This window comes from Balaenoptera musculus, chromosome 6, assembly GCF_009873245.2.
Source record: "Balaenoptera musculus isolate JJ_BM4_2016_0621 chromosome 6, mBalMus1.pri.v3, whole genome shotgun sequence".
Classification (NCBI taxonomy): domain Eukaryota; kingdom Metazoa; phylum Chordata; class Mammalia; order Artiodactyla; family Balaenopteridae; genus Balaenoptera; species Balaenoptera musculus.
The window spans coordinates 69480241-69503873 of NC_045790.1; the positions used below are offsets into that span (position 1 = coordinate 69480241).

General features: G+C 38.2%; 1 protein-coding gene across 1 annotated transcript in view; it reads left to right on the top strand.

The window, feature by feature from the left end:
* TMC1 (transmembrane channel like 1) overlaps positions 1-23633 on the top strand; it is a 378985-nt gene that overhangs the window by 348850 nt on the left and 6502 nt on the right. The window contains 6 exon segments of the mRNA XM_036856685.1: positions 9909-9976; positions 14841-15080; positions 19817-19942; positions 23388-23443; positions 23446-23465; positions 23573-23624. Coding sequence (XP_036712580.1) covers positions 9909-9976; positions 14841-15080; positions 19817-19942; positions 23388-23443; positions 23446-23465; positions 23573-23624 — 562 coding nt within the window.

A 23633-nucleotide genomic window follows, 5' to 3' on the forward strand; every position in this document is an offset into this window, starting at 1 on the left:
CAGCAAAGCACACATCTCTCTGTCCGCCTTTTGCAAATGAAACTGTCATCTTAGGAAATAGGACCTGAGGAGTTGATAGTATTGATACTTATTTGCTCAAGTATTTCCAGTGGCTTCTAAGTATTTAGAATGAATTCCAAATCCCCGTCCAAGGCCATCGATACCCTGTGTGATCTGCTTCTTTTTTTCTCTCTTGAGCTCATCTCCTACCACTTTCGCTCTTGCTTTGTAAAGTCCACAAACACTGGGAGTCTTTCTTATGCTCAAACACAAGATGCTCCTTGCATCTGCCCCAATTGTTCTTCCCTCTAGGGGTGCAGGTTCCTAGAATTTGCCAGGGCTGATTCTTGTCATTAAGGACTCACCTAATATGTCACCTCCTTTGAGCTTTTCTCTGACCTTGCAATCTAAGGTGGCCCATCAGGCACTCTCTCTTTCAGCACAGTTTTATTTTCTTTATACGATGTGTAACTATTTGACATCTCCTTTTTCGAACGTGCTTATTATCTGTCTCCCTCTGTTGCAATGAAAGCTCTCTGAAAACAGAGGCCTTGACCTCATGCTTAGGGCTGTGCTTGTCACATGGCAGGTGTTATGTTGGCTGGCTGCACTGGCTGACTCTGTGTTGAACCTCCGCATCCTAGCACCATCAAGGCAACGCCGTCTACTGACAGAACTCTGCCTGCTTCCAGGGATGTGCCCTGGAATCAATTCTGCCCTAGTATTCTTGAGCTAATGATGTTTCTCTTCTCACCAGTGAAGGGATATCCTTCCCTGCTGGGCTTCCTCCTGTCTCATGCCCTCCAGTTTCTGGACAAGTCCTACGTTCAGAACTGTTTTCAAGACTCCAGGCTAGATCCTCTACCTGGCTACCTGACTTTGAGATTGTACCTTTTATTAGGTCATCTCTGTCTCTCACTGAAAGTGTTTCTTGGAGGAGCCAGAAGCAGGTCATACTGTTTGGTGGACGACGGTGAGGTAATGCTATAGATCCAGAATGCCCTTGTGTTGCTTTCCCATTCCCTGCTATGAGGTATTCAGCTGGCTTGGTTTCATTTCTATTTTCCTTGCCTGATTCAGCTCTTCTGAAGCAGACATAAAAATTGCCATTTCTTTCTTAGACCATCACTTGGCTTATGTTTGCCTTTTATCCCTAACTGCTTTCTTCTTAAGTGCTAGAAAATTTTGCTTCAAATATGAAGTCAATATAACATGACCCGGATGCATAAAAGCTGTAATTATATGACCGTAATTTATTATTTATTGAGTGCTGGCAGTGCTCTTGGGTTAGAACAAAGTACAGGAAAAAAGACAAGTTCCTGTTTTAGGTCAGACAGAGTGAATTTGCTTCCATGTTACCTTTGGAAGGCTCATCAGAGAGAAGCTCAGCAGCAAAACAAGTTTTAAAACATTAAGGTTGGATGATGGACCTTGATATGGATCTTATTATCACTGACCCACCAGGTGGATAGCTTACACAGCTGAGTGCCTGCTAGGTACAAACCATTATGAGCAAACCTCTGTGCCTGCTGATAAGAGGATACACAGATGTAAAAGCTGTAAGCTTAAGGAGAGGTTGCAAACGTGGGCCTGCAGGCTAGATTCAGCTGACAGATAATTTTTTCTCTCGTCTGCAGTGTTTTTTTGGTTTGTTGTTTTTTTGTTTTTATGAGCTAATATTTTAAAGCTTGGAGTTTTACATTTAAAAAATATGGATTTCTTGGGACTTCCCTGGTGGTCCAGTGGAAAAGAATCTGCCTTCCAGTGCGGGGAACGCGGGTCCGATCCCTGGTCAGGCAACTAAGATCCCCCATGCCGCAGGGCAACTAAGCCTACATGTCACAACTACTGAGCTCACACGCCTCAACAAGAGAGCCCGCGTGCCGCACACTACAGAGCCCACGTGCTCTGGAGGCTGTGTGCCACAACTAGAGAGAGAAAACCTGCACGCCACAACTAGAGAGAAGCCCGCGTGCAGCAATGAAGAGACCACGTGCTGCAACGAAAGATCCCGTATGCTGCAACTAAGACCCGACACAGCCAAAAAAAAATTTATATATATGGATTTCTTGTTTTTCTTGACGTATTGAAAGGCCTGACAACATTAGACCCATATTCCCACTCTGGAGAAATTGGCTGGAGCTGAGGAATTACTGCCCTCTTCTGGTGGAACATTCATTCACCGATTCCTCACACCCTTTGCTACCCTTTAATCCTGCAAGCTCCCGTTGTCAGCGCAGAGCAGGAAATGTAATTGCACATTGGAGAAACCACTGTGGGAGAGATCAATAGGAATACAAAGACAGGATGGAGTAAGAGACATTTGAGCCAAGTCTTGAAGGAGGATCAGAATTTCAAAAGACTGAGACGGAAGAAAGAATTCTCAGTGGACGGACTGATGGAAGGCAGGGCCCAGCATCTGGAAAGTTTGGGTGGTGCAGGCGGAGATGCAGAAATCTAAAATGGAGCTGTTTTAGAGGCTAAGAGGCTGATGAGAATGTTTCTTTGATATTCTGGACTTACTAATTGCCAGTATGAGTCCAGAAAGTACCTGTCATGAAGCAAAGGAGAACCTGAGATGGGCAGAGGAGATACTTTTAAGAATCCTTTAAGGAATGAAAGAGAAAAATGTGTTCATTTCTGCCACCAAAAAAAAAAAATTTTTTTTTCTGAACTTTAAAAATAATACCAGTTCGGGGCTTCCCTGGTGGCGCAGTGGTTGAGAATCTGCCTGCTAATGCAGGGAACACGGGTTCGAGCCCTGGTCTGGGAAGATCCCACATGCCGCGGAGCAACTAGGCCCGTGAGCCACAACTACTGAGCCTGCGCATCTGGAGCCTGTGCTCCGCAACAAGAGAGGCCGAGATAGTGAAGAGGCCCGCGCACCGTGATGAAGAGTGGCCCCCGCTTGCCACAACTAGAGGAAGCCCTCGCACAGAAATGAAGACCCAACACAGCCAAAAATAAATATAATAAATAAATAAATAAAAGATTACTATTAAAAAAAAGAAATTCTTAAAAAAAAAATAATACCAGTTCATTGTTTAAAAATCTGGAAAAGGCAATATAAGCTTAATATGGAAATAAAAATCACAGGTAATCCCACCACTCACGACATTACTTAGTTAATTGAATTGTAGAGTATTAGTATTTATTTATATGTAGATAAACAAGTACTATAGATTTATATATAGTACTATAGATTTTTATAAAAATATATTGGCATGTATCCTATTGACTAGTTACTTGCTTTTTTTCACCTAACAGTGACCTTTTCTCTATGTTATTAACTGGTCTTTTATAATTTTTAAATGGCTGTGTGACATTCTACATATGAATGTACAATAATTAGTTATTTTTTATTTGTTGTTAGTTGACTGTACCTAATGTTTTGTTATTATATTAAACATTGTGATCGTATTTATTTATAGCCATGTAGATAAATATCTCCATAGATAAATCATAAGCTTATGCAAAACTTATTTCCTTATGAGAAATTTCTCTAGGTTGAATTGCTCAGTTATAGAGAAGATATTTTTGAAAAAGTTCATTCACTTTTATAACAATAACTAACCTCTATAAAGTCTAAACTCTGCAGACTCCAGCATTAGATTCAGAGATTCACTGAACGTTAAGGTGGAGTTTTGACAAAATCAGTCATAATGCTTTTATTTTACATATAAAAAATTAAGAGTCTGAATTGGAGTTGCCTAAGTTTATATAGCCAGTGAATAAATAAGGGCAATGAAGTATCCTTCTGGAAAAGCCATTATGTTAAATGTACTGAATTATACACTGGTTATATCTGAGTAAATTGGGTTAAAAGTGACTCTGTATATTTTCCAGTTATAAATTCATGGCCAAAGTATTACCACAACAAACCTATGAAGATGAATTGAGGTGGGAAAATTACTGGCTAGGAGCAGACTGTTAGACCATGTAATGTAAGTTAATCTTTCCTAAGACTTCTCTGAGCATAGCAGATAGTTCTCAATGTTTCTAAAGAGTTCACTGACTCATGGGAGTGGAATGGTTTGCTCCCAGAAAGGATTTTAACCACCCTGATTCAGCAGAACCGCCCTCAGTCCTCTTGTAAACTCTGGGTTTTCTGCAATAGTTCAACACAGAATGCCTTTAACTCTCACTTTAATTTATGTTGACACCATCCTTGGCATTTGTCAATGAAGTAGGTAAATAGTATCCAGGAAGAAATGGATTGAATACATGTCATGGGGTAAGAGTATGTTCAATCAAATTAAAACCTCAGCTTGTTTAAACCTTGTTTAAAGTTACATTTTAAGGTGCTCCTTGTTGAATTTATGTGAATGGAAAATATGGGAGATTTTCCTGAGATCTGATGGAGTGCAAGATTACCCATAAATAAGAGGCATATGGTTCACAGACCATCAGAGTATATTACTAATCCTATTACACTGTATTATATTTTTATGTAGAGCTTACCATGTGTTAGAACATCTACAAAATACTTTACATATATTATTCTGTGTAACCATACCAGCAACGCTATGAGGTAGATAATATTTTTCTACTTTACAGTAAACTGAGGTTTAGAGATTTTTAATAATTTGCTCAAAGACATATAACTGGTCAGTGGTGGAGGTAGGACTGAAATCCACATCTGATTGACTTCAAAGCCGTCAACCAGATTTCCATCATATTGAATTTTCACTGTAATGCTTACCCCTAGAAATTTCAAGGACCCTGCCAAAGCATGACTAATTCATGAGCCAATCCATAGCATTTGTAAGTCAAATGCTTAGACAGGTTTCTTGCTGTAGAATGGAATTAGCAGGAGGGGCTGGGATATAGAATTAGGAAATAAACTGATATTCCCTTTCTGGGAATGAGATACTATTTAGCAGTCCAGGAAGATGGCATGATAAAGAATCAGTAAGAAGTCATGGGTATCCAATGAAGGTGTGAGAACATGGGCAAAGGGACAGAATAGGCTGGACTGGACAGAGTCTATCTGCAGGCAACTAGGGTTATAGTGCAAAGCCCTGAGGTGCTGAATCAACCTAGTAGACGAGGGTTGGATTTGTCCTAGGTTAGGAGTTCTCTAATTTGAGCATACATCAGAATGCTCTGAAGGCACATGAAAACACAGGGTTTCTGACTCAGTAGATCTGGGGCAGGACCTGAGAATTTACTTCACTAAAAAGTTCCCAAGTGTTGATGTTGCTTCTGGTCTGGGGACCACCCTTGAGTGCCATTGCCCCAGTGCCACAGGCCAGGCCAGCCTGCAGCTCTAAGCAGTGTGATTCCAGCTGTGGGAAATGAGATTTGTGTGACGAAAGTCAGGCAGGTCATTGCAATGACAGAATTATCTCTGAGATCCTGAATTGCATTTCGCAATATCCAGAGATTGATGGTTTGCCCCAAATAATTAAACTTGCAGAGAGAGGATGGGTTTTCTCAGGCTTTTTAGTTCAATGAGCACCATATGTCTTCCTTCTGGGTAGATAACTGACTCTAGCCCACCACAAACAAAGGTCTAAAAATAAAGCAAGAAAATTTCTAGTTCCTTGACTATTACGGACCCCAACCCAAATCCAAATTGGCTCCTCTGTTGCTGGCCCCTAAAAATCTTATTACGTATGAGCAGCCCTTAGGGACTTTATTACACTTACTCCATTTGAATCATTTTGTTAACTCGGGTTACAAGAAAACCTGTTTTTTCTCAAGCATCATTTACCTTTAAGCTTTTTATATTTTAGAGGCAACACTTTGCAAATTGATTTACACTAATATTATTAGTGTATTGGCTTTTAAAAAAAATGAAACTATAGTATGATCTCATATTTTAAAAAATCCACCTCTAAAAGAATGAGCCTTGAATTTCATACCCTGTGTGTGTGCGTGTGTTTGCTTTCTTACATTTGTTTCGTTTTTAGAGTGGGAGTTTCTGAGTTTAATGAATGGAGTATAAATTCCATTTTTAAGGTGTTTAGAGAGAAGCAATTTTTTTTTTAACATTTATTTATTTGGTTGCACTGGGTCTTAGTTGTGGCAGGTGGGCTCCTTAGTTACGACTCACGGGCTCCTTAGTTGTGGCTCACGAGCTCCTTAGCTGCAGAACGTGGGCTGCTTAGTTGCAGCTCGAGGGCTCCTTAGTTGTGGCATGCGAACTCTTAGTGGCAGCGTGCATGTGGGATCTAGTTCCCTGACCAGGGTTAAATCCGGGCCCCCTGCATTGGGAGCGTGGAGTCTTAACCACTGCACCACCAGGGAAGTCCCAAGAAGCAATTCTTTAATAACTGAGTCAACCAATTACAGATTTTAGATTAGAAAGGGATCTTAGAAATTATCTAGTTCAGAAGTAGGCAAACTTTCTCTGTAAAAGATTGCACAATAAGTATTTTCACTTCTGCAGGTATGTTATTGTAGTGTAGTGAGAAATATATATTTTGGTCTTCATTCCAATTCCCGGCTGGAGCGCTTAAAATTTTTGTAATTTACTAAGCAATGGTGGTGCTCGGAACATCTTTTGTTCTTATATTTGGTCTTTAACCCTGGCTCTTGATGCAGAGTTCCTAAATTCCTTGGAATATTGTGGGTGATAGGAGCATTATTTGTTCCAATGAGGCAGCTCTTGGTGGGCTCCTGGATAGCTTCAGTTTGGGGGCTGGTCAGCAGAAAGACCTGGCCATAATTAGAAGCTTGGAAATTTCAGCCTCATCCCCCCATCCTCCAGGGAGGGCAGAGAGGCTGGAGACTGAGTTAACGATTGATTTTGTCCCTGTGATGAAGTCTCCATAAGAATCTCTGAACCCTGAGGTTTGGAGAACTTCCATGTTGTTGAACACATTGAGGTGCCAGAAAGAGGGTGCACCTGGAGAAGGCAAGGAAACTCTGTACCCTTTCCCTCGTACCTTGCCCTATGCACCTCTTCCATCTGGCTATTCCTGAGTTGTATCGTTTTATAATAAACCAGTAATCTAGTAAACAAACTGTTTTCCTGAGATCTGTGAGCTACTCTAGCAAATGATCAAAGCTGAGGAGGGAGTCGTGAGAATCTCCAGTTTACAGCCAATCCGTCAGCATAGGTGACAACCTGAGCTTTCGATTAAAGTGTGAGGCTTTCGTCTAAAGTGTGGGGCAGTCTTGTGGCACTAAGACCTTAACCTGTGGGATCTGTACCAACTCTGGACAGTTAGTGTCAGAATTGAGTTAAATTGTAGGACGTCGAGATGGTATCCACAGAAAGTTGGGGAAATGCTTGGTTTGGGGGAAGAACCTATACATCTGTGTCAGAAGTATCATGAGTAGAGTGTAGTCATAGAGGAAAACAAGTGATTTCCCTTGCATCAGGCCATATGGTCTCTGTTGTAACTATGACATTCCTGTTTTCATCCCAGACAGCAATAGACAATACATAAATGAATGAATGTAGCTATATTCTAAAAAAACTTTATTTACAAAAATTGATGGTGGTCCAGATTTGGCTCATGGGTCATAATGCACCAACCCCTGATCTAGTTCATTTCATTAGTTTATCTGTGAGGAAACTGAGGCCTGAATTGATTAGTGACTGGCTCAGCTCACTCAGCGAGGAAATGGCAGGGCAAAGTCTCATACTTGAGTCTGAATCCCAGATGAGTGTCTGTATCACAAAACCGCTTGTCACAGTAGGGAGTGTGGAGGTACCCTTTCTCTGCATCCGGTCAATCAATTTATGCATCAAAGATTTTATTCCTCCAGCTGCCCCTGCTGCACACACAGTATGAAACCAAGGGTTCCTAGTGTGTCCTTTGTGCTTTTCTGGTCACCTGGTTATAAAAATATCTCATCTCAAATGGCCTTTAAGAGGTTTGTATGCTTGTGAGAATAAAAGAAATGTACTTCTAAAAGTTTGAATTTTTTTCATTTTCCTTAGTTTGGTGGGCTAAATCTGACACTCTTCTAAAGAGGCCAAGGTTGAAGGTTTGATTCTTAAACGGACACAGAGAAGAGGTGTTCCAAGGCCACAGATGGTGCAGACCACCGACTGAGCATTTGTCACATGTGTTCTGTGATCTCGCAGGGCTCCAGGAGAAAAGGGGACTTGATCCAGAGCAAAGTGCTCCTGGGGAAAGAGAAAGACTCAGAGCTAACGTTTCTCCAGATTAGAAGCAATTCATTTTCCTCATTTTCCATGAAAACCACACTTTTTTCATTGTTGATTTTAGAACAAAAACTGTCAACCTAACCTCTTTGCATCTTATGAACATTAAGCTTCTTGATGATCTGCAAACTAAGTGAAACACTTTGTATATTCTTTAGTAGTATCTTGAGTGAATTTTTGTTGAAATCATCTGTCATCTTTGTCCTCCTTATATAGGGTTATTTATTTTTTCATTATGTACCATATTATTATTATTATATCTTGCTATTTAACCATTCTTGTTATGTCAGACTTGGCATCTACTCCCTGAATCTGTTACAAGGCACATCGCCCATACCTTTCAGTTAACTAGGAGAGTACTGTTGCCTTTTGGGAAATGATGAATTTGATGCCTGGATTCAAGAATTCTTGAGGCAGAGTGTTCAAAAATAGTGAAAGATTTGTTGGGGCTCCAAATCAGAGACCTATTCTATCTTCTTACAAATATATTTTTGGGTGCTTGGGTTTAAGAAAAACTGAGGCACTCTCAGGTTGTTTGATTTTGTATGTGTGTGTGTGCACATCAGCGTTGTGCTGTGTGTACGTATGTGTGCTAGGGAGGGAGTTATTATGAGGATACACGTGGTCTGAAGCCACACCTGCAGATGTCAGGATCTGGGGCAGTAATCAGGTCCTGCCATTCTATTACTCTCTGTTCGTGGTCCTCTCACTTTATATTTTTTGCTGTTTGCTTTTTCTCTTGTTACCAATTAGTCAGTTTCCTGATTGATTATTCTCTATCTCAAATTAAATAGGAGCCAGCTTTATTGTCTTTGCTAATTAGCATTACTCCATTGACAGAGCTTTCTTTCTAAGATGCCTAATGTGTCACCAGGAAGCCTCTGGACGGGTCCTCCTAGGACAGATGCCCACCTCAGTTCCGATTGGTGTCCCCTGTGTACAAAGAACAGCCTGGTGCTGCTGCCCTGAGTAGGATGGTATCATCTAGGAGTGAACACTGGACAATGAGTTGAATAACTTCTTAAACTTTCATTGTATTGCTCTCTATATTTTTTATTGTAAAAGAAATTCACATTTTTTAAAAAAAGTATTTTAAATATGCAAAACTTAAAGAAGAAAATAAAGGCATAATCCATCACCCACATATAACAACTATTAATTTTGCTGATCACTTTTAAGTTTTTTTCTTTATGCATAGTTTCATATTGAGTAGAAAAAATAGTGTATAAGTTTACATATTTTTTGTTTAACATTAGAGCATAGTTTTCTCTTGGGTATATAAATATCCTTCCAACAGTGATTGTAATTAGCTGCAATATATATCATAGCATAGTTAAACTGTATTTACTTAACCAGTGATTGACATTTAGATGGTTTCATCTCTGCTTCTTAAAATTTGTTAGCATTTAGGATTATTTTGTTAAAACAAATTTCTAGAAGTAAATTTACAGGGTCAAAGAGGATGAAGTTTTAAAAACTTTTCATATGTATTGTCAAATCGTTTTCTAAAAGTTTACTCCAAGTTTTACTTTCACCAGCAGTATATGAGAACGTATGTCTCATCACACTTCCACAGCATCGAATGACAGAATTTAAAAATGTCTTACTGTGTTAAAAAGTATGCCTTATTATTTTATCACTAATTATTTATTGTATTGATTATTCTGCTATTGCTGCTGCAAGAAAGTAGTTGCAAGTCTAGCCATACCTATACAGAAATATGAAATACTTGCCTTTCAGTTTTTGCCATTTGAGATGCTAATACAGTGAATGTCTCCTCTAGCCTTCATACACCGAATTTGACATCAGTGGCAATGTCCTGGCTCTGATCTTCAATCAAGGAATGATCTGGTAAGCCAGATGTGGACAGTTTATCACTTGAAGAAAGCCTCCAAGATCATTTTTACATGAAGCAGTGTAGCCTGGTGTTAGAGAAGTCCACAGTCTGTATCTAACTCAACATTGGTCTTTTTGCAAAGTGAATGGCTATGAAGAGTTTACTTTTTTTCCCCGTATTTTAAATCTTAATTCTAAAAGGCATCTGCCTGTTTTGCAGAGCACTCCTTCATCAAATACTGGGAGTCTAGCTTCTGGCTTCTAGATTATTTGAAGGCTTTTTATAGTTTCATATCCTGTGATACTAGGATCTAACAGTGAAACATTAATGATCCCATTACCGCATGTTAAGAATGAAAGAAATTAGTGTAAGGTCTTTCCAAGAAACTTATTTTATTTGCAGTCACTATGGAATATGTTTTAAATGGAATTTATAGCTACTTTAAAAAATATTAGCTTACCAAATCCAATAGTTTATAGAGATGAAATGCATGTTTTAGGAAGTTTAGTTAGAAATATGATCTTTATTTAGTAATTTGTTTCATGGGGCCATTTGCACATCAGAATTATTTCTTTTAATGTACAAAGGATTGTTATATCTTTTATTAAATGAAAGCATTTTCACTGTAAACCTCGACAGGTTAAGATGAGTTGATACAGTAGAAACCATTTTTGACTTTAAAAATTGAATCGTAGCAGGAGATTCATCTGTGGACCGTGTATCTTGAAAATCTGTCACTCTTAACTAAGAACACCCCAACCCACAAGCAGTTACAACTGAGCTTCTTTATCCCATTGACACAGATCTAATATTGTGCCAATCACACCATTGTCCTAGGTACAAGTACTAGTTACTGGGGTCAGTTTTTGTGCAAGCTTCACATTTACTCAACTCCTTCAACCATAGCTAGTCTGAATTGTTAAACCTTTGTGAGAGCAAACCTCTCTGCAAAAGTTAAAATGATCTTGCTTCAGTTATATAAAGACCACAGTCAAGGGCCTCATCATTCCTGCCTTGGGGCCTGTCAGATTCCTGTGCCTCACTAGGTCAATCAATATGAAGAGAAGACTATAAAAAGATCCTCCTCTCCATTGTCAGGTATGTTTAAAAACGTGATTCCTGTTCCCTTGCTTTCTAAATTTTACAGGTTATGGCTTATATGTCCAGAGAGTCATTAAGGAGTGAAATGCATCCTTTCTTCTCCAAGCAGGGAGGAAAGTCAAGGTGGCTCAACATGTGACTATCACCAGAGATAGCAAAGGGCTCAGCTTCCAGATCTTTCATTTCCTGTAGGGGATTCTGCTGTCATGGCAGAAAATGGCTAACAGTGCTATTGGAGTAATGAGAAACCACTGCCTTATATCAGTTTTAAAACTCCCCGGCTCTTATGCAGAGTGTCATAAATCCCTCAGGCCTGGCGTGGCGCCATTTGTGCAGACATATGCTGCATGTCTATTTCTTGTTCTTTCATAGTGAAGACAAAAGATTGGCCTAGAAATTTGTTTTCATTGTCAGCAAAGCTCTTATAATTGTGTCCTGATTTGTTTCACTTGTAATCTTGCACCTATTTAGTCCACTGTTGTTCATATTGAAATTCTTAAATATCTAAACAATCTTCTCCAGTTTTCTCATGGGCAGACCCATCATCAAAATCTTTGCATGCAATCACTTTCTATGTATTCAACCTTCAGATATTGGTCAAATATTGCTTCTGGTTAGTTTGAAGAGGACTTTAGAAAGTGATTGTGTTTTTTGAGTGTACTAAGATATTCACACACTTCCCAGAGTTCTAGAAGCAAAATATTGAATAACTATTATTCCCCTTCAGGTCAACCCTTTGTACAAATGGTGTTTTCCTAACTGCCAGGAAGTTGGTGACAGGGTAGGGATGTGGTGTGGGGACTGTGTAGTCTAGGTTTAGAAGGCTCCCTTGTACTCACACATGTAATCCACTATTTTATGAGGCATAAGGATCTGATGCCTAAGTATGGCCATTTGCTACAGAAATGATCAAAAGAGGATGGAGATTTTGTGTTCAATTTTATTGGTTTGTGACTGGAGACATTCAATAACTGCTTTAGGAGTTTCTGAATAATGAAGGTTATTTACACCGATGTTATTAAAGTCAAACAATTATAGGTAACATCCATTTTGTTATGAATTGGCTGATATGATCAGTAAAACTATATTACACACGTATTTTTAAAATAGCGTAGGTTTTGTAATCATATTTTTAAATGATGAAAGCATATCATATCTCTACTCTATCAGAGCAGGATGTAGCTGAGGCAGAGCACACACAGTGCGAAAGAAGATGGGTTTAGACGTTGTTCCAATGCTGTCTCCTGTATCTCCCTGCCAGTCTTGTCACTTTCTGCTACCTCATTTTCTCACTTGATCAAATGTGAATAATTTACCTGACACATACCGTGTCACTGGAGCAATAAGGAGAGCTAAATAAAAGAAGCTTTCATTTGCTTTGATCTTCTTGGAAGAAAAGCATTTTATAAGCCTAAGGTATTACAATGATCTTCAACTGACAGATGACGGGATCAGGTCTGGGTAAGGGACTTAGTGAGCTGAGCTGATTAGTGAGTCACAGGCAAAGACAGAATGAGCTTTAAGATTCAGATATCACTGTGCCGGGATCTCTTTTTCTAGGATAATGTTCTTGAGTCATTTGTTCAAAATGCCTATGTGATATTTATTTTGAAATTCTGAAATTTATTTATCTATAGATGCACTTACATATATGAGTGTACATATGTGTGCAATACAGATAAACAATGCATGCCTATGTATAGGTACACATATATGTGGCTTTAGGCAAAACTGTATCTTAGGATAGACTAGGTTGTGCAGCAATTAAATACAACCCCCCAAATCTTAGTGGCTTAGAAAAGGAAAGTTTATTTCTTATTTACACCGTATGTCCAATGTGAGTTGGTAAAGGACTGTGCTCCTGTTAGTTACTTTCGCTGTGGAGTCATAGACTGTGATAGAATAGGATCCATCTGGAACAGCACTGGTCAGAGCAGAGAGAGAAGAGAACAAAAAACCCTCCAGCGCTCTTAAAGTTTCCATCCCATAGTGAGACACTTCATTTTTATCTCTATGTTACTGGCCAAAACAAATCACATGGCCAAGCCTGACTTTTAGAAGGGGGCAAGCACAATCATCTGCAAGCATATTACATTACAAACATTGGCATTTGGGAATATAATCTAGTGCTTTGTAATTCTGACCCCTCAGCTGGGACTGTCACTCACTTACTTGCTCATGTTTCTGGGGTTCCAGATTCTCTCTTGCTATCCTGTAACCAAGATACACAGTATTGTTCCAAAGTTTACCCTCATTTAAAAAAAAACTAATGAACTTTATATCTTGGAGAAGTTATAGGTTCACAGCAAAACTGAGTGGAAAGTACAGAGTTCCCATATACCCCCTGCTCCCACCCATGCACAGCCTTTCCCACTGTTGACATCTTCCACCACGCTGTACCTTTGTTGTAATTGATGAACCTACATGGACAAATCATCATCCCCCAAAGTACATACCATTTTTTTAATAGTTTAAATTTCTACAAAGTCTATGGTCAATTCAGTATGTTAAAATGTTTTTCAGATCTGTTGTATGGAAACCTATCAACAACACAACACAAACTGTAGCAGGTTAGCACTTTTCAGTGAAGTGGTTTAATGTTGGATTGCACAAGTTCAATTATAGCCGAAACTAACTTCTTCATCTAACTCAACCCCCCGCCCTCCATAATATACCAAATTTACATTGGATTGATTTAAAAAATTATTCTACATAACCAGGAAATATAACATGTAAACCCTAACTAGAATTGCTGAAGGTTTTATTATATTTGGGACAGTTTAAAAGATAGGATTCTGCTTATACTTCTGAAATAAGTGTACATGTATCCTTTTTTGAGTTTTGGATTAATAAATTGCCATTATGGTGCTTTATGGTGCTGATGGATTTTCTCATCAAAGAAAATTGAAATTTATTTTGTTGAAATAACCACTGAAGCCATCAAGTAAGAGTGACCTCACCCAAATGGTTCCTGTTTAAAAGTGGCATTTTAAAATACTTTTTAAAAATCTCATGTACAGATCAGTGGATTTCCTGGACAAGCTAAAATAAGAAAGTAAACAGATAAACTAAATTAAATGGATGTGTCAAATTTTCATTTCAAAAACACATAAAGCTTGCAATTGAATATCAACAAAACATAGTATCTTATTAGGCACAAATACATAATTCCCATTGGCTCTAAAATACCGTAACAGCCCCAAATAGAAAATAACATCAGAAAAACTTACTTTAACATTTTCTCTTTCATTAAGTAAAAATTAATTAGCTATGACAAAATAATTAATGCACATATGCAGTTTATTTGAATGTAATGGGTGGTTTTAAGGGTTAATTATAAAAAAAGCTAAATTTTTATTAATTTTTAAAAATTTTTGGGCAAGTTTTTTTTAAAGCTAAATTTTTAGATATATTAATCAATGATATGAATATTAGGGGAAAGTAAATTTTTTTGAGAAGTAGAACAAATGTAATACACTGTTTGGTCTGTTGTAGTTTAAATTTACTAATGCTAAGTGGATATAGTTAGCGACCAGCTGAGTTTCTGTGAAAGACTTAAGTACACAGTATCTGCAATAATGGGGAAGCTGGTAAAATGTGTACAGGAGATGGAAATAGAAGTAGTTAAGTTTATTAACATGAAGGGTTTATGTGATTGAAAGTGGCAACACATTTTCTGCCTTTGGCAAATAAGCGTGATGTAAAATAACTAGGCAGTGTGTGACTTTGCTGTGGAGTGAAGCTCCATGGTGAGCAGAGCTCTGTTTCTCTTTCCAGGATGGGCTCCTTCTTCGCTCCCAGCCTCCCGGGCATCAATATCCTTCGGCTCCACACGTCCATGTACTTCCAGTGCTGGGCTGTGATGTGCTGCAACGTTCCCGAGGCCAGGGTGTTCAAAGCTTCCAGATCGAATAACTTCTACCTGGGAATGCTCTTGCTCATCCTCTTCTTGTCCACCATGCCCGTCCTGTACATGATCGTGTCCCTCCCGCCATCTTTCGATTGTGGCCCCTTCAGGTTCTTGCCTTTGCAATTTCTTTTGGGCAAAGTTTTCTTTCAGGGGTGGAGATGGGAATGGTCACTCGTTGTATAAGCTATTTTTTTTCCCCCAAACAGTGACATTTTGGTCTGTAGGAAGGAGCTGTTTTGGATATTCAGGCTCATTATGCGACATGGAAATTCTTAAGCAAGATCCATCTATTGATATTTTCTCACTTGGCAATCATAAAAGGGAAAATAACTGCTCCAGGCTCTGTCCGTGTAGAATATGTACACTGAATCTGAGCTCTTTCTATATAAGGAGAAAGCAAAGAGCAAGGTTTGATTACACTAGTCTGGATGTGAAAATTTTCCTGGTGCTAGGTCATCTCATTCAGACATTGGAAGCTATTGTTATTTTTCACATGAACCACCTAATTGAAAAAATAGAGGGAAGGAAGGGAGGGAGGGAGGAAGGAAAAAAGAAAGATTATTCCACAAGCTACCTAGGAAATGGGGTCATTATTAGATAATAATGAATATAAAGAGGGTCACATCATTTATAATCCAAATCTACATGCTAGGAAAAAAATTAAGGATGTTCCTCATCTATATTCTCCTCAAATAACAAGAATAACTCACTCAAGTCAGTAATAAAGAGTCAAGAAGGCTCTTTGATCCAACTTAGAAATATACTTTTCTACAGTTCTCTATGACAGCGTTCCCTGTGACACTTACCAAGAAAGCAAAGTTTCCAGATCTGGAGGATGGAGATTTCATTCTACCACAAGTCCCCCCAAGAATCTCTACATGTTGAGTCACTGATCAGCATGCATTTGAGTTATTTCTGCTTTTCAGTGAGAAAATGTGAATACAAAAAGCCATGTGAATGACAAGCATGATGCAATAGTGGGCATGTATAATTTCTCCTTCATGCTGTCAGACCCAAGTTATTAAAGTCAAAGTATTCTTTGCCCACAGACTTAAGTATAAAAGAAGCATTTTCATTCTAATAATAGTCTGTATAACTGCTTTACTGGACACAAAGAAAGAATATGTTAAGCCTACTGATTGAGCAAAAACAGCTGGAGTTCTGTCATACGTATTCAGGAAGCTGAAGTTGACAAGTCCTGTTCCCCCGCCCCACCCAGGTGGGGGGAAGTAAATAATGCAGACAGTGACATCTGGAGGCTAAATATGAAACTACAGTTTTGAAAGAGCAATTGGTCTTAATAAAGCTCAGAGTATGAAGTTCAAGAGGCAAGTCATCTAAAGACTTTAGTTAATTGCAAATTACCCACACAACTAAATATCCAGGATAAGTTTTAGATGTGCTTTTAACTTTTTAATTGGAAGTGGGTCCTTCTCAGAAAAACATATCAAAGGAACTTAGTTGTCTGCCAGGGAAACCCCACAAGGTCAACACGGAGCTGGGTGGTGGTAACAAAGGTCCATTAATATTAAAAATATCATTGAGCTAGTCACATACAATGACTGCACAATTTTAGCTTTTTGGATCCTAACTCCTTTGCCTCTCTTTAAATCACACTGAGTTACTATGATTTTAATGAATAAAACTTAGTCTGTATCTAATGCATAGTATCTGACTTTGACCAACGGTTTCCTAATTGGCAAACTTTGGCAGATGAGCAGCATGTATATCACTATTTTGAGATCAAGGAAATTTAAATATTTTCAGTAGAGTATTGGGAAAGAGGTATCTCTGTCCTATTTAGATAGTCTGTTGTTCCTGGAGCAGAAGAATATATACTTGGTTTATTCCCTAGATTTTAAGGTTTAAAGCATTGTTCTGCCTTGGTAGTGAGGTGAGAAAGGATATATTAGTAGGAGACTCATGACTTACCATCCTTTTGGACCCTGAGTTTGAGGTGGTTTGACCAGCCTGCCTAGTGAAGTGTATCTGACCCTACTTGGCACCTGGGTGGGCAGCAAATTGGTAAACATGCATTTGAGGTAGGTTAATGGGGACAGCACAGTAATGGCCAGGCTCTCCCAGGTGCATGTATGTTTTCAGGTAAGGTGGCTACAATACCTTAGAAGACCCATTCTGCAAAGCAATTTGATGAGATAGTCTAGCTTGTTCTGGTTTCATAAGAACTGGCTAGGGAGGGTGAATTTTCCAGAAAATTATTCCAGTAGGCTATTAAGTGGATTTACCTTAACAGTTTGACAATTAAAAAACTATTTCTTTGGTGTCCAGATGAAGAAAATTCTTCTAATTGCTCTACCACATTTCCTGACACTTGATGTTTCTCCCCCAGCTCCCTCACTAATAATTCTGAACAATTTATAGTTCTCTAGGTTCTCACACACCTCCCTGCTAACATTATGGTAATTATAACTTCATGTATTTTCATCTAACTGCAAAGGTAATATGTATTCATCCTAGAAAAACCAGAAATTATCGCATGAAAATAAACACTAACCAAAGACCTGAAATAACAACTCTCAACATTTTTTTGGCATTTTGTATTCTGGTTTTCTTCTTATACAGATTTTAAAAATAACTGAGATCATAAAATATGTATAGGTTTATATTATATCGTGACACTGCTATTACATTACTCACTTGATGTGTTGATTTTTCTTAATAGTGTAGCTGACTTCTAGAGGTTAGGGACAGAATATTTTCATCTCTGTGAGTCAAAACACAGTAGAGTGTTGGCCAGTAATTTGAGTTAATGAATGAAGAATGACTGTTTGTTGTGCACTAAGCACTAGAGGAGATGTAGGTGTACATTGGGCATTGATTCTGGCCAGGTGGACCTTTCGGTCTGGCTGAAAAGACAGACATAGACTATTCTAATTAGGGTGGATGGAGCTATGCCCAAGAGAGCTATAGATTAAGTTCAGTAGCATTTCACTTGGCTGTATACTCGCAACAGACTGGAAAGGACTTCTGGGAATATGATGAAGTGGCATACTTTGGTTCATCTGTCAGAAAAAGGGAGTGCCAGGATTTGTAGATGCTTCTATAGTTTGTGTATAATAAAAGATCTGGACTCCTGGTAAGAGACCTGTCCTGGAAAAGGCACCCAAGAATCCTCAGAGATACTAATAACTTCACATTTCTCATACACTGGATGCAAAGAAGACCTTTGTGGGTAGGGATGATTTTGTAAAATTCCAGTTCCCTCATTCTGACATTCATCAAACACAGCCCTAGAGGCTGGAGAAGGGGGGGTGGATTGTCTCATTTTTTCTCATCCTCCTTGCCTGTCTCCTCATTCTGGCTGTATTCCATATGTCAAGGTGAAGCATGGTCAGCTAGAATGGATGAGGAATAAGAAACCTTAGTGCAATAGGTTGATATAATCTTAAATTGTCAGTAAGCTTCATTCGCCCTTATGTATCATAGGTCTTGCTAATTAGTGTGTAGATCTATAATTTGTGAAGCAAAATTTATACTTCTGTAGTCCAGTGACTCCTGACAAGATACTTGAAGTCACTCTCAGTCTATTAAAAGATACTGGAGAGAAAAAAATCTGATCTGGAACTTGTGGGTCATGTTCAATTAGTAGTTAAGAATGTATAAAGGTCAAAAAACAAAAGTGAAGCCAAAATATTTTACTCAGTGTTATGCCAACCTTTATTCTCATGATACATACAAATTGCTGATAAATAATGTAATATCTTTTCTGAAAATTACATCATTTCATAGTAGAATCAATATGTATATACAGAAAAAAATAATTTGGCATGATGGGTGTTACCTGATAATGCTGAATATTATATACTAAGTTAAGACAGACATCCTGCTCTCATTTCTCTAGTTTATAGGGTCTGAGAACAAACTCACTAAGGACCTTTGCTTTTTAGGCTTGTTTTCTTTCTCTTCCCATTTTCTGTTCTTAGCTGGTACTCATTAGGGCCCGTCCAGAAGAAATACTGAGAGAGAAAGGATTCAGCATTCAGTGCAGTTACCTATTAATAGCTCAGATGAAAGAGGTCTGGTGGAAAATGAGATAGAAGCTATAACATGGAGAGAGATATTAGATTATTTGTGGATTTTATTCCATTAAGCTATTCCTTATGCTCATTTCCAAGGCTAATTAAAAAAATTGAGCACACTATTTGTTCAGCCCAAAGAAAGTATTCTCATATAAGAACAGCTGCTGAGGAGTAGACTTACAAGCTATTTATAAAATATATTTTCATACATATATAAGGTATATTTATATTTTATATAATATATTTGTTCTCAAGTAACCCAAATCTTAGAAATATAGCTTTAAAAAATCTTCTCCTGGAGGGGAGGGATAAATTGGGAGATTGGGATTGACATATACACTGCTATATATAAAATAGATAACTAATAAGGACTTACTGTATAGCACAGGGAATTCTACTCAATATTCCATAATGACCTCTATGGGAAAGGAATCTTAAAAAGAGTAGATATATGTATATGTATAACCGATTCACTTTGCAGTACACCTGAAGCTAACACAACACTGTAAATCAACTATACTCCAAAAAAAATTTTTTTTTAAATCTTCTCCTAATGCTGTGGCTAATTTCCTAACTGCTTTGACTATGTGTTTGTGTTGGCATAACATTTCTCATATCTTAGCCATATGAGGTCGAAGTGTCAGGAGTTGTAGCTAAACATCAGATTTCTAACCTGAAAGAGTACTTAGGCAGTGTTTGAGAAAAATTTCTAGTTTTCTTGCTATAAATATAGTTTTTACATCTTGCTATAAACATGGTTTTTACATCTGTTTTAAATGAACTTCTCTCCTTTTTTTTTTCAGTGGCAAAAATAGGATGTTTGAAGTCATTGGAGAAACACTGGAACATGATTTTCCAAGCTGGATGGCAAAGATCTTGAGACAGCTTTCTAATCCTGGATTAGTTATTGCTGTTGTTTTGGTTATGGTGTATGTGCTTTCCCTCCTCATAGAAAGAGCCTTTGTAATGTTCTTCCTGCGCCTTTTAAGTTTCAGCATTTTCAATTCTCTTTCTCCCCAGGGGTTGTGCTGTAACCTAACCAATTCAGCACTGATTACATGGTGGTGAGAGGCTAAAATTCATGAGCCATATTCTGATCCTATTGCATGTAATTTACAGCCATCTGCATCTGTCTTTGCCTGCCTAGGATTATAAGATTTGTTCCCAAGTAACCAAAATAATTATCAGTAAACAGCTACAGCAAGGGAAACATAAACACTAAATCTAATCAGCACATCAAGCTTCCTCCCCACCCCCCTGACCTCCGCCTTTTTTCCATAAAGCATATGGCTGTGAATACACAGAAATGATGAGCCTCTAAGTTAATATTCCCCTTGAGGGCCCTATAGGCTATATTTCAGGGCTAAAGGCTTAAGGGGTCTTAAAAATTACCCTGTCCTTGTTCCTAGAAGGCCATTAATAACTATGTCTGCCCACGATGATAGAATCAGAGGACCAGAAGGGTCTTGGAAAGGTCACTTAGTCTATCCTTTCAAAGTCAGAGATGATATCCAAAGGGGAACTTGAGAGGGGGCTTTTGTTCCCATATTACTTTCATTGGTTTCTGAGTCTTGGCCACCACAGGTAAACTTACATTCTAAGCAAAAAAAAAAAATATATGCTTCCTATGGAAGAGCTACAAAAAGTGCCCCAGTCCTTCCTTCCAAACCTCAAGGCCCTCCTAAATAAAAAGTCTAGAACTGCCACTGATCTCAGTCAAGGAGGGCAAGTATGAAGTCACCCTCGTGGACACTTTAGTGGAACAAAGCTGACACAAAGGGTTGGATTTGTTTAAATAAAGGTAAAACTAGGAAATCTCAGGGAGAGATTGGGAGAGAAATCCCAGTGGTTTAAGTAAATGAACTGGGTTCTGGGCCAAGTTGTTAGGATCGTCTCTGTGATGGTCGTGGTCACAAGCCACATCAGCGAGGGCAGGTGTCATCTTCAAGTTTATAAATTAAGAAAATGACTTGGAGGAGGGAAGGGATTTTTCCCTCAGTGAGAATACATCAAAAATGACAATAATAGGGCTTTGACAGTAAATCCAACACTCACCTCTTTACACCATGATGCCTTCTTTGAGGGAGAGCTAAAAGCCTGTAGGGATAATTAAATAGTAAAACAGATTATTTTATGTAGTACAGAACCTTGATCATGGGGTGCCATTAAGAATCTGATAGTAAATCTCTGGTGCAGATGTGTTAGAAAATGACTTGCTGGATGCAGCCTGTTTCACCAGATGGCCCTGGAAGTGATTTTCCTTCTTAGTGTTTTTACGATATAGTGGCTTTTGAGAGCATGGCTTTTAGGAGTCAAGGCCTTTTCGTGGTAAAAAGGAGGTCTTGTTTTAAAACACACACACTCAAAACAATGTCAGATTTTATGACTATATTCTTAACTTATTGAGAGAGATTTATTTTTAAGCAAAGGAGCAACATTGTTCTAATGCCACTAATTAAAGATTTAATAAGCTGTCCCAGGGGTATGGAAGAGGAATGAACACTGCTTTTGTTCCAGGCACGATCCATATATTAACTCATTTAATTTCCACAATAACCTTAAGAAGTTGGCCTCATTAATCATATTATTGAAAGCACATGGAAGATCTGCCCCAAATCAAATAGCTAATAGGTAAATTCAAACCCATGTCTTTTTATTCCCCACCACTTATTTCCCACCTACTCATTTACAGCACCAAACACTGAATTCAGGCTGAGTGGAAATGCTCAGAAGAATTGGAAGCCACTTGTAAGAGATGGTCTACACCCAGGGCTGGCACACTTTTTCCTTAAAGGGCCATATAGTAGTTACTTCAGGCTTTGTGGTCCAAGAGACAAAATTGAGGATATTATGTAAGTACTTATGTAACTATTTTAAAATGTAAAAACCAATCTTAGTTCATGGGCCATACACAACAGGCTGAGAGTCAGGTTTGCCCCAGAGACCATAGTTTGACAACCCCTGATATAGACTGTCTAGAGGGAAACTGGCATGATATAAGGTCAAATAGATGTCCCACAAGGATGATTTTAGTTCTGATGTTCTGATTTAAAACCCGAAATTCAGCTTATTACTGATTTGATTTTTCAAATACTGAGGTCTCATCTTCAACACTTTATGGTACCCATACAGTTGGCTTGGCTTTTTATTACCTTTAATTAGAGAATGTTTACAAGCATTTTGAATTTCCCCAATGAATCATATTAAATCAGCTTGGTTGGTTTTTGGGTAACTGAGTAGAGTTTGAGCTAGTTCCCTGCAGGCGGTTTCATTCCTTTGGAGACTAAAAAATGATCTGTGAAGAATACTCATTGAAGGTGCATCTCAAAATAGAAAACAAGTGATGGATAAATAGAGAATTACAGAATTGCAAATGACTTTTGAGGTCTTTGAGTTCTTCCTCCAAATCCAGGCACTTTTGTAAGAAAACCCTTACAATACACAGACACACCATATTTATTGAACATCTAATTCATGCCAGATATTACACCAGATGCTTTCATGTATGTAATTTCATTCAAAATCCTATCACTTGTATAAGAAATAAACCCAGTGGAAATGATATCAATAATCTTGCTGCTAGCAGCAGATGGCTCGTAAAGGTTATGATCTGGCATGTTGGTGAGTAGGGGAAATGTGTTCAGTAACCAGTTATTTGCAATAAAGGGCAATCAATGCCAGTTACGTTTTTTTTTAACCTCATTTTTTCTTTGTTTTGCTTTAAGTGAAGATGAACATGTTTATTTTTGCAAAAATGTTCGGCTGGAATTTGCTCTTTTTAGAAATGTAAATGTCACTTAAATGCCAGGACTATTCTTTTATGAAATAGTTTCTTTTGAAGGAGAGAGAAACGCAAACAATACATTCTGTGGATGAAAAAAAGCCATGTTAATTACCTATGACTATGAGGATGATAGTCTTAGTTGTAAAAGCCAAAGGAAGGAATTTAAAGTGGAAAGTCAGTTTCCTTTTTACTCTACACATTCCCTAAGCTTCAAGAGATTTTCTGTTCTCTTGGATGCCATTGGTATCGATTTGAAATGGTGTTTTCAATTATAATTTAAAGTGATGTTAATACATTTCCAAGAAGAACCTAAAATTAGGCAGTGAGGAACATCAGACAGAGCCCTGGGCTGTGGAGGAGGAGCCTTGGGGGTCCAACTTCCCAGGTCCACCCTGGTAGCTGTGTAATTCTGAATGTACTTCTTCATCTCTCTGTACTTCAGGCTTTTATCTACAAAAGAGGTTCAGAGTAGAAAATATCTGAAAGTCACTCCAGTGCCGATATTATATGATTTAGTTAATGTAAATTTAAGAAGAATCTTGAGGAACTGAAAAATACCATAAATTTTATTTTATTTTTTTTAAATTTAGTTTGACTATCTATTATCTCAATGCTACTGCAAAGGGCCAGAAGGCAGCAAATCTGGATCTAAAAAGAAGATGAAACAGGTAGGATACAATTTATTTCACAGAAATATTTGTCTTTATTAATGTCAAGTAGTAGAAAACACCAGGAAATCTCATGTTCTTCCTCTCTACTATTTTTTATTATGTAGCAAGCTTTGGAGAACAAACTGCGAAACAAGAAAATGGCAGCTGCACGAGCAGGTTTGAGCT